Genomic DNA, 12066 nt, shown 5'->3' on the forward strand with positions numbered 1-12066 from the left:
CTGAGAGATTCGAACTCTCGCGTGGAAACCCCATGTACTTAGCAGGCACACACCTTAACCACTCGGCCAAAGCGTCTTTGTTGTTATCTTTCGCAACTTTGCATCTTTTAAAATCACAAGATCTAACTCTGATTCGTTCCCCGAAACCCCCACCAGCCAGGACACAGCAATCAGACCATGGACAGCGGCGGCGTGCGGCCATCGCTTCCGTCCGCGGCGGCGGCGGGAGGAGCCTCCGGCCCGGACGAGCCTCGCGACGCGCGCGTGGTGCGGGAGCTCCTCCAGTCGATGGACGATGGGGCTCGGCGAGGGCGAGTACGAGCCGCGCGTCGTGCACCAGTTCCTGGACCTGGCCTACCGCTACGTCGGGGACGTGCTCGGCGACGCCCAGGTCTACGTCGACCACGCGGCCAAGCCCCAGCTCGACGCCGACGACGTCCGCCTCGCCATCCAGGCCAAGGTCGACTTCTCCTTCTCCCAGCCGCCGCCACGCGAGGTACGAGTTCAACGAGTAAATAGCATAAAACTACTAGTTTACAGGTTAGGGTTCCAAAAAACTACCAGTTTTTAAATTTTCTCAAAAAGCTACCAAACGCGCGGTCCGCTGTTTCAAAAAACCCAAACCCGCGGTGACTAGCGATTTAACCATTTTTCTGACGGATTGGGCCCATCTGTCAGCCCATGTGGCCACGCGCGCTCACGGCGCGGCAGTTGACGGCCGTTAGCCGACGTGGTCCGGTCGGAACCAAAGTAGGCGGTCCGGCCACACACTCTCTCACTCCCCCTCCTCTCCCCCTCCTCTCCCCCTCCTCTCCCCCGCAGTGACCTAGGTGGGCGATGGCGGCGGCGCAGCCAAATGTCGTCGGCGGCGAGCTATTGAGCCAAGGCGGCACCGGCCAGGAGGGCGGTGGACACTCAGAGGTGGACAAATGGCTAGGCAGCTCGAGCTTCCCGGTGCAGCGGTCGCAGTAGCCATCACTGCCCGCGGCTCCTGTGGATCCGGCGAGCTCAGATCCGGAAGTCCGCGCGGCCAGGGCAGTGGCAAAGCGCATCCACGCTGATCCAGCAGGCGGCCACCATTGGGCGTCGTCCTTTGGTGGAGTGAGGTAAACACTGGTCAATGTTTCTGGTCTGGGTCCTTTAGTTAAAAATTTTGGGTGCTTTAGTTCAAATTAGAACTAGAGATAGTAATTGTTTGTTCTTGGCATGCTACTGTATTTTATTGGTTAAGTCAGTGTAGAAGAAAGTGCATTTGGTTAGTTCATTTGGTCAGTGCATTCACTGTAATTAGAAGAAAGTTCAGTAATGTTCAGTGACTTAAAAAACGGTTGTTTGTCAATTTAATCCTACAGCTTAGATGAAGAGATTTGGGACTTGAGGCTACATTTCCAAGGAATAGATAATATGGAGAAAAAGTATTCAGTTTCCTCAGATATCAGTTATCTGACCATATTAGCATTGGTTGAGTTGGAGGGCTATGGCATGGATGCATTTCTGACATATGTAAAGGAAGAGGGAAAGGGGCTGGAGGGTGTGGAGGCCCTGGATAGTGAGGAGGCATTAGAGGAAATGCTTGACTTATTTGTTGATAATAAGGTATTGAACATCAGTGTCAGAAAAGCTACTGATCCAAGCCCAGCAGATGAGGAACAGATCCCCATTGATCATGTTGGTGATCCTGTTGTTTACAGAGTTTCACAAGAAGGTGTTCTGTACCCTGCCTCTAATGCTAGTTTGCCAGCTTTAACCCCTGATGAGCCCTACATGAACACATAGCAAAGCAGCAATTTTAACAAAGGGAAAACAGTTGTGGAAGAAGAAGATGTAGAAGAAGAAGCAGATGAAGAAGAAGAAGATGTACCAGAGGAAGAAGATGAAGTTGAAGATGACAAATCATCTTCAGATTTTGAGTTCTTTAGGGGTGATTACAGAGGGGAGAAAATTTCTTACAAAGCTTGGTGTAGGGGTGAAGATGAGGCTGGCACTGATACTACAGAGCACTTTTGTGTAGCTAACTCAGAACCTTCTGAGTTTTGGGAGGAAGAACCAGTTGTTTCTGAAGATGAAGTAGTAGAGGATCCTGCTGTAACTACAAAAGCAGCCAAAAAGCTTAAGCCAGTTAGAAAACCTGGCCCAACTAGCAAGTCTCACAGTGAGCCTGAGCACATCAAGTTTGAAGATTATGTCCCTGAAGCTGATGAGTACTGTTTTCCAGGTGATTTTGGCATAAGTGATGAAGATGATGCACCAAGGCTGCCATCTGGAAGAAAGAGTAGGAAGAAGCAGAAGAAGGAGAGGATATGGTATGATCCATCAAGGCCTGATGCACATGAGCAGTTTGCAATGCATTTGTGCTTTGAAAATGTAGTTGAGTTTAGAGAAGCACTTAGAAATTTTCATGTGAGGACTCTTAGGAATTTTGAGTATCACAGAAATGAACCAACTAGGGTTATTGCTTGGTGCTCTGACAGAAAACATGGTTGTGAGTTTTACATAGTTGCCTCCAAGATAGCTCATGAGGCAACTTTCAGTATCAAGAAGATGAACCTGGATCACACTTGTGGAGCAAGTGGAGAGAACACAAAGGTGACAGTCAATTGGGTTGCTAAGGTTTGTGAGGATACAGTCAGATCCAACCCTGGAGCTGGTGTTGACACAATTATGTCATACACAAAGAAGAAGTTTGGTGTGCATGTGCCTAAAAGCTTGGCATATAGGGCAAGGAAGCAAGCAGTTGAGGTTGTACAAGGAGATCACAAACTCCAGTATCACAGAATAAGGGACTACCTGTAGTGTGTGCTAGATACTAACCCTGGCAGTAGGTGCATAGTAACAACACATGAGGACTCACTTAACCCAGCTCCTACCCCAAGGTTTCACTATATGTTTTACTGCTTTTTTGCATGCAAGGAGGGTTTTCTGAATGGATGCAGGCCATTTATAGGTAAGTATTCAGAAATTTATATGCTTTTTAAACATTGATGTACTTAGGCACTCATGTTATCATGTTAGCAGGTCTGGATGGTTGCTTCATCAAGCTAAGCACTGGTCAGCAGATATTGGCAGCTACAGGGAGGGATGGCAACAATAACATCTTCCCAATAGCTTTTAGTGTTGTTGATAAGGAAGAGACAGACAGTTGGACATGGTTTCTCACATAGTTGAGAACAGTCATTGGAACTGGCAATAAGTTTGGCAAATACACAATTATGTCTGACAGGCAGAAGGTATTGTTCTGAACCTAGTCTTTACATTTGCCTTTACATTTGCCATGAGTAAAATGTTATTCAGTAGATGAGTAACACTTAAGATTACCTTACATTGAACAGGGATTGTTGAATGCAATAGATGATGTATTCCCTGACTCTCCACAAAGGTTTTGTCTTAGACATATTTATGCCAATTTCCAATCTGCTGGTTTCATAGGAGAGGAACTTAAGAAACATTTAGATCAGGCTGCCTATTCCTTTACCAAACATGGACATGATTTAGGCATGGAGAATTTGAAAAAGGAAAGTTTAGAAGCTTGGCAGTGGTTGTCACAGATACCAGAGCATACCTGGGCTAGGTATAAAATGGACACTGTGTGCAAAACAGACCTGGTAGTAAACAACCTTAGTGAGGTTTTCAATAGAATGATATTGGATGTTAGGAACAAGCCAATCAGGACTATGTTAGAGGGCATAAGAACAAAGCTGATGATTAAGTTTCAGAAGATCAGAGAGAAGATAGAGACATGCAGATGGGAAATCACACCTACTTATTCAAAGATTTTAAAAGAGGGGAAGAAGTGGGCTAAATATTGTGAAGCATACATGGTAGGGCCAGGGATATGGCAGGTCACAAGTAGCTGCAATGCAATCCCCTGTGACTGTAGGATATGGCAGGTCACAGGTTAATTTGAACAATGAGACCTGTGACTGTAGGAGGTGGGACATGACAGCTATCCCCTGCAGTCATGCCATTGCTGCAATGCAGAAAGTGAAGATACACCCTGAAGACTATGTTTCTGCTTTTTTCAAGAAACACATTTATTGTGAAACATATAAGCACATAATATTCCCTGTGCCAGGTCCTGACCATTGGCCTCATACACCTGGTGATGATATTTCTCCCCCTGTGTTTAGAGAAAAGAAAGGTAAAAAACAAACTGTCAGGAGGAAAGGCCTATTTGAGGTGCCAGCTAAAAAGGATACTTCTAGGATTGGTACAGTGACATGCAGCAACTGCAAGAAGCAAGGGCACAGGATCAACAATTGTGGTGTCCCTTTGAAACCTAAGTTCCAGATGAGGCTGAACAAGCACCAGGTATGTCCATTCATTCCATTGTTACATTCATTGCATTGTTACATTCATTTCATTTGTAGGGAAATAGTTCTAACTAATATTGTTGTGTAGGAAAATAGAGCAAACTACTCTGAGGCTGGTTCTTCAATGGCTGCAACTGCACAAAGGCCACCAAGGGTACCTTCTGCCTCTGCACCTGCACCAACTCCTCCTCCAACAACAACTGAGTCAACACAGACAGCTTCTAGGTCAAGGAAGAGGGCAGCACCATCTACAACAGCAGCACCACCACCTCTCAAGAAGAGCAGGACCAACACCTCTTCTGCAACAGTAGTACCACCTCCCAAGAAGAAGAACACAACTATTTCTGGCAATGGATCAAGGTCTTCTCCAGCAAAGAACACCAGGTCATCAAGGTCTTCTCCAGCAAAGAACACCAGGTCAGCTGCTGCCAATAGAGCTGGCACTGGATCTTTGGCCCTAGTTGCTGGATGAGGAGCCATGACTGCCCTAATCCTTGCCCACCTAATGATCTCCATGAATGATCTTCCCCTGCCTCCAGTGAAAACCAGCTCTAGTTCTTCATCATTGCACTTCTCCAGTACCTTGTTGGAGAGTCGGCGGTTGAACTCCTCTTGCTGCTCATCCTGGGCCGCCTCCAGGGCCCTCTGCCTGCGCCTCCTCCTCCTCCTCCTCTGTGCAGCTGCTGCTGTCCTAACCTCCACAGCCTCCCCCTCTTCCTCTGTGACATCTCCCATGTCAGGATCCATCTGTAGGGTTTCTTTTGGATGGCGGCTGGTGGAGTCACTGGGAAAGGGTGGGGGTGGGGAGGGGTTTATATTGAGAGATAGATGGGGGATTGGGTTTAGTAGGCCTAGGGTTGCATTTGGTCAAAGAGTAGTGGGCCACTAAGCCCAATTACCCACAGAAATAATATATGTACGCTAACAAATAACATATAAAAGATATAAGATCAAGTTGAACACTTAATAGCATAAAAGATCCACAACTTAGTAGCATAAGAGATCCATTTCCACTACTTAATAGCATAGGTGATCCATTACAACACTTAATACCATAGGTGATCCATTACAACTTAACAACATAGCAAATAAGGTTCTTACACTAGGTTAAACTTCACATTCCCCCAAAATGTACACCCATAATCACTTGAAGTCATGCCAGGCCACATCCTTATATAAAGGCCTTTGGATGTACTTACTTCACCAACATATCACAGCAAGTTCAAGACTCAAGGATGGCCTTGATTTGCTCTAACTTCTCCTTGCTGCCATACCCTTCTTTCAGCAGCTCAGCAACAACAAGCTCAAGCTTTGCCTTCTCCTTCTTAAGAACATCTCTGTCAACTTCAACATCCTTCATAGCCTTCCTGGTGTTCCTGATGATATCAGCTTGGCTCTGCAAAATGCACCTCTGCTCTTTTGCAAGTTTGAGCTTTTCCATCTGCACCTCCAACATGGCTTTCTCCTCTAGATCCTTCTTCTTCTCAAGTTCTTCCTCCTCCACTTGTTTCTGGTACACCTGCTTGTCCACCCTACCATCCTGCCAATCAAACATCTTGGATACATCATCAATAAGCTTGGTGTACTCAATGCAAAGCTTGTCATTTTCAGTCCTAAGCTTGGCCAACTCCCTTTCATGCTCACTCTTAAGCCTGGCCAACTCCTTCTCAAACTTTTCCTTGTCATTTACCCTTCCAAAGTTCTGCTCATGGAACATCTCCCATAGCTTGCACAAACATCTCTGAAGAACAGTTGGCTAAGGCCCATCAACCCACTCTACAACACCACAATTCACACCATTTTCCTGCATTTGTAAATGTGATAAGTTATTACAAAAGGACTAGTACCTTATTTCAATTCCATGATTAACTTGATAAACTTAAGATTTTCTAACTATTAATAACATAAATGAGATATGATAAGTTATTACAATGCCATGATTAAGTTTCCAAAGTGATAAAAATACATATGTGTCTGTCATATCAAACAAACTGTTGCATCATATCAAACATCACTGAACATCCATAGCAGAAAACTTAATTGGCATCTAACCTGGACTGGGCAGCCATAGAAACGCCTCCCTGTTACAGGCCCTTCAAAAGCAACACGCTTAATAGGCCTCAGTTGGTGCAGAATGCACTTGGGATGAGCAAGCTCAAGTTGGCCACAGAAAAGGGGCTCCACAGTGGTGTCTGGTTCCTCCTACAACCATAATAACCAACAAACACTGGTTTCAATCTGCACTCAATACCAGAATCAACTTGCACTGTTCATTAAATCCCCAAATCAGCATGAACCCTAACACTGTACAGAGATGAACCCTAGGTTACCTCAATCCTACAATCAAACCCCACCCTCACTAATCAAGAACAGTATCACACACAACAACAACACTACACTAAGCAACATCCATGGCTGAAGCCTAAGCTACTAGCACCTAACCCTAACCCTAACCCTAGGTGGCAAAGAACTTACCATAAGTCCCATGTCCATGCTGACAACCTCGCACTCCTCCTCCGAGCTGGTTTCCTCGTCGTTCCAGGAAGGCATTGCTGCAAGGAGGTCAACGGCCACCGGCCTCGAAGACGGCGCGCGGCGGCGAGCTCGTACTGGAGCAGGGGACTGGGAGCAGGGGAGTGAGCGAGCACGAGAGAGTGAGCGAGCGTGTGATCCCGACCGACCGAGCGGGTATATTTACCCCAGTTCCGACCGGGCCGGTCGGCTAACGGCCATCAACTGCCGCGCCGTGAGCGCGCGTGGCCACGTGGGCTGACAGATGGGCCCAGGCAGTCAGAAAAACGGTTAAATCGCTAGTCACCGCGGGTTTGGATTTTTTGAAACAGCGGACCGCGCGTTTGGTAGCTTTCTGAGAAAAATTAAAAACTGGTAGTTTTTTGAAACCTTAGCCTGTAAACTAGTAGTTTTATGCTATTTACTCGAGTTCGACCAACCTCACTAAACACGCAAGAGTATATCTTCGTTAGATTCGGGCAAATTACTAGATTGCGTAGCTTCATTCAGTTGGTGAATGACGAGGGCAAGGTGCCACTTTAAACCCTAGATCGAGGACCGGCTTTCCTGTGAACCCGTCAGATTCGGAGGGAGTAATGTTGTGGATTCCAATTGGGGAAACGATAGGCACAACAGAGAATGTGCCGGTGTGTCACACCAGAAACATTCTCGATACAAGAAATGATGTGTTCTGTTGAGATTTCAGTTAATATCTGGTTCTCAGGAGAGATATTTTTTGGGAAATTTTTAAATTTTAGTAAATTTCAAATAAGGGGCAACTTCTTGAATAAATGAATGCATTCCACAATCAATCAAAGCTTCAGACATGGTGGTTAGAAGCCACCATCCGGAACACAGAGATTGCGGTTTGAGTCCTTTATTTAAGCTCACGTGATGCCGTTTTGTCTACACTCCACACTTGTAGCCCATTCGAGGGACCAACATATCAGTCATTGTTATACTGAAATTATAAGGAAAACATACGAGGGAATGTGGGATTTGAACCCAGATCATCTCAAGTAGTATTCTACCACTAGGACCAAGATGACTCGTTTATCCTTTGGGAAGTTGGAACCTACCAAACTTTTGCTAGTTTGGTGGGTAACTAGGGAGTGCCGACATTTAAATTCCTGGGTGCAGATAGTAACCGATGATGCAATGAGAGTCCAGTTGGGGCAGAAGATCGACGTTCAATTTAGTCCATGTCTTGTTAGGAATGTTCAGCTGAGCCCACGGTATCATTTGTATTATCGACAAATTTTGTTAGATTTGACACTCTTCGTAGGTCAAGTCAAATAATCGCACAGAAGGGAGAGCATCTGTTAGAGCCTCAGATCAGATTGCTATGCCTATGCCAGAGGGCTGACAAGGTATCGGCGAGGAGGCACCGTAGCCAGCACAGATCAGAAAGATAACGGATAGTGGCGAACAGAGATTAGGGGAAGGCTTCTTTATCGGTAACTTGCATCAGTCGTTGCAGCTAGGGGACACGAGTCGAGACTAGTGTCCTGGACGGATACAAGGTCAAAACTGCTGCAGAACGTGACTGCTGCAAGTTCTATTGAAACGACTCTTAACTTGGGGAACAGAAGAGACTATTTCGTTGAACGAACTCTCAGCCAATTCCAACTCAGGTGTGCCTGCCTCTGGGTTTATCCGATACGGAATTCCCCACATACATTCCATAATGACTGTTACCTGCCAATTCACTGATACACCAGTGTTCTCACTCCCGCCCCTTCAATTCTTCAGGAACAAGCTACGCATAGTACAAAACAATGTTTTGGAATGCATGGATAGACATCTATAGAAACACAAAGAGTAAATTCCGGTTTTTACCCCCTATTTTGATATTTTTGACACTAATTACCCCATTTAGCCATATTTCATCCATTTTACCCAATTTAACAAAAGTTCTACCACAATTTACCCTGTTTAAAATTTTGTGAGCGTTCTGACCGACATGTCCCAATTGTCAGGTCCACTTGGCATCCCACATCGACCGTTTTTTCCTGCCTATTTTCTTCCTGCTGGACCGGTCCTCCCAGCTTCTCCTTGACCGGGAACAGGACCAGCCCGATGGAGGTCGCTCGCGTCGCATCCAACGCACAACGCCCGAGTCGGCCGTGGGCCACGCTTGCCTCCAGTCGGTTCTTGCTTGTGTTGCCTGTCCCCTATCGATTGCATCGCCGGTCTAGGTTTCCAACCCACACACATGCTAGGCTCGCTCGAACCTTGGGTTGGGGATTGTCAGGCAGCGGTGATGATGACGGCGGTGGCGGCGATGAGTGCTGAGCGGCCGGCCATGCGATTTCATACCTCCTCGAGCAGGGTTGTATGGCCGCGGCATCCAAGCAAGAAATGACCCCGTGGAATCCGATGGCTCCGTCAAGCTCGCCGACGTTGGCATAGGCGCGTCCATGTACATGATCCCATCAGGCTGTGACCAGTTCATCTTACTACTTTGGCGACATAGCAGGGACCCCATGAGGATGTGCTCAGTTGATGGCGGGGCTATGGCGATGGCTGGTCCAACAAATTAGTGAGGTTGGTGAACAAACAATCCCTCTCGGTCGTACCCCATTCCACAAGATTTTGACCATATCTATCATAGCAATTTGTGTAGTCTGATATTTTCCCGACTCATGCATTAGCCGGCGAGGCGTTTCATTAGGACAGAATTAAGATGCTTATTGAAGATCATGTGTATACATGTCACCCTTCTACAATGTGTAGGAGCTAAGAAAGGTGAAGACTGACAAGGTGTTTGTGCCGCTGCTTGTGTAGCCTGTCATTGCCACTGACACTGTTTGGTGTATTCTATAGTTTGTGTAGTTGTGAACTAGTGAAGCTATCTATAAATGGGAAGCATTATTCAATCCTGTTTCGAACATGTGAATCCAGAGCAGTCTATAGCCTATATTAATCAGTTTTGTCAGTAGTGTGAGGCAGAAATACGATCTGTTTGGCAAAAGAGAGATAATTTGACAGCATGATCCTTGAATAAGGAGACGAATTGACATCATGACCCAGGGAACAAATAGGTAGAAATAGTTGTCATAACACAAATTTTTCGCATTTTATTTCCATGATCTGTTGCAAATAATAGAGAAGGATCTATTTTATAAATAATAGGAGAATACCATCAACTTCAAAAAATAGACAGGGTAAATAGGCACAACACAATTGAACCTGCCGGTTAGAATGCTCACAAAAAATTAAACAGGGTAAATTATGGCAACATTTCTACTAAATAGGGTAAAATGGATGAAATCCTGCTAAATGGGGTAATTAGTGTCAAAAATGTCAAAATAGGGGGTGAAAACCGGAATTTACTCAAACACAAAACAAACAGTGTATGATTCTTATTGTATATGAGGCTGGCATCTGAAGATATACTTAAAATGTTGATGAATCATATTAGGCAGTACGAAGATATTAGAGATTGAGGGTCATGCACAAGTATATCCACTTGCATGTTAACTGCTAAGAAGTGCAACTAAACAAGATCTTGGGTGAATAAAGGCTATGAACAACTCATGTGGTTATGCTTTGAAGTCAACTGCTTGTTTTACTTTTTATCACATCCTTGGAAACTCAAGCTGACACAAAGTACTCTATATGCATAGGTGGATGACAAGTCTTTTTGCTGATGTCGCAGGTTCTACTTGAGTTGGCGCGCAGCCGGAACAAAATCCCGCTGCCCAAGTCTATTGCTCCACCTGGCTCGATTCCTCTGCCACCTGAGCAGGACACTTTGTTGAGCGAAAACTACCAGCTTCTACCCGCATTGAAGCCGCCAACTCAGATTGAGGAAGCAGAAGATGACAACGAGGGAGCCGACGCAAGCCCTGCCAATCCTAGTTCAAGCTATCCGCGGGATCAGAGGGGCAGCGAGCAACATCAGCCTCAGAGCCAGAGCCAGAGCCAGAGCCAGAGGGTGTCTTTCCAACTGAACGCGGTGGCTGCTGCGGCTGCAAAGCGTCCTTTGGTGACAGTTGATCAGTTGAACACGGGCTAACTAATTGTAGATTGCTGGCTGGTTCCTAGTGCTTGTTCCCGCGAGCCTGCTTGCTGATGCTTCCGTAGCTGCTGCGACCGCCCTTTCTGACTTGTGCCCTCGTATGGCACCATGAAAAATGCCGAGTGTCGAGGAAAGGGAGCAGCCTTGCAAGTAGTGTTTACTGTAGCTGCACACCTCGGGTTAATTAGTTTCCGTCCATTATTATCAACTTATTGATTTCACTTGAACTGTCCCGTTCGTTGTTTCTGAATGCTAAGTCGGTGTTCTTATTATGCTTTTGGCGGCATGACATGTTTGGTTGGTGGAAATGAGGACCTAACAATACGTGCACGTCCTATAAACCTACATAGAGGGAGTACCAAGTGTACAATATATAGAAATAAAGATAAATCTGTAGTGCCTCGACAATCATCTTCTGACCTGCACTACTTTTGTTTCTCTATCAGTGTTTGCTTTTTTGACTAGGGAGTAGGATGGACTGATTACCTTCTGTGCGTGGAGCATGGAAGAGTTAGTTAGGAATAAAAACAAAAACAAGACAGCCCGTCTAGCTCAGTTGGTAGAGCGCAAGGCTCTTAACCTTGTGGTCGTGGGTTCGAGCCCCACGGTGGGCGACCACTTTTCAATTTTGTTTTTTGTACTCTCCAGGAATCAATTTGCATGTAAGTACTGCATGAATATGATGGATGGCCACTGGCTAAAAAACCAAGACGCTCCAGTTTATTTACAGCATCAGCTTGTAGTTTGTACACAGGCACTGGCCTTTTGCTCGGGCTGTGTACTGTTTTCCAGTAAAGTTCACGTCGCTGTATATACTGCGGTCTGGTTGAGGATCAATCAGTTGGGAGAGGCCACTTCGAGTGTGCATGTAAGTACTACATGAATATGATGGATGGCCACTGGCTAAAAAACCAAGACGCTCCAGTTTATTTACAGCATCAGCTTGTAGTTTGTACACAGGCACTGGCCTTTTGCTCGGGCTGTGTACTGTTTTTCAGTAAAGTTCACGTCGCTGTATATACTGCGGTCTGGTTGAGGATCAATCAGTTGGGAGAGGCCACTTCGAGTGTGCATGTAAGTACTGCATGAATATGATGGATGGCCACTGGCTAAAAAACCAAGACGCTCCAGTTTATTTACAGCATCAGCTTGTAGTTTGTACACAGGCACTGGCCTTTTGCTCGGGCTGTGTACTGTTTTCCAGTAAAGTTCACGTCGCTG

The 12066-nt window shown here is 45.8% G+C and overlaps 2 protein-coding genes and 1 non-coding gene across 3 annotated transcripts; 2 read left to right on the forward strand and 1 right to left on the reverse strand.

The window, feature by feature from the left end:
• Positions 1-278: 278 nt before the first annotated feature.
• On the forward strand, positions 279-10842 carry LOC125527788 (transcription initiation factor TFIID subunit 9-like). The gene is made up of 2 exons (XM_087516962.1): positions 279-496; positions 10483-10842. Exons 1-2 carry the CDS (start codon positions 296-298, stop codon positions 10840-10842), a joined length of 561 nt encoding a protein of 186 aa, XP_087373088.1. The 5' UTR covers positions 279-295.
• Positions 5377-6076, reverse strand: LOC147980814 (uncharacterized). The gene has a single exon (XM_087516963.1). The coding sequence runs from the start codon at positions 6025-6027 to the stop codon at positions 5533-5535; it is 495 nt and encodes a 164-aa protein (XP_087373089.1). The 5' UTR covers positions 6028-6076; the 3' UTR covers positions 5377-5532.
• A 544-nt stretch (positions 10843-11386) lies between the features above and the next one.
• Positions 11387-11459, forward strand: TRNAK-CUU (transfer RNA lysine (anticodon CUU)). The gene has a single exon. It is a non-coding gene; the product is annotated as a tRNA-Lys (tRNA).
• Positions 11460-12066: the final 607 nt, after the last annotated feature.

The sequence above is a fragment of the Triticum urartu genome, chromosome 3A, assembly GCF_056163025.1.
Source record: "Triticum urartu cultivar PI428250 chromosome 3A, HENAU_Tu73, whole genome shotgun sequence".
Taxonomy (NCBI): Eukaryota; Viridiplantae; Streptophyta; class Magnoliopsida; order Poales; family Poaceae; genus Triticum; species Triticum urartu.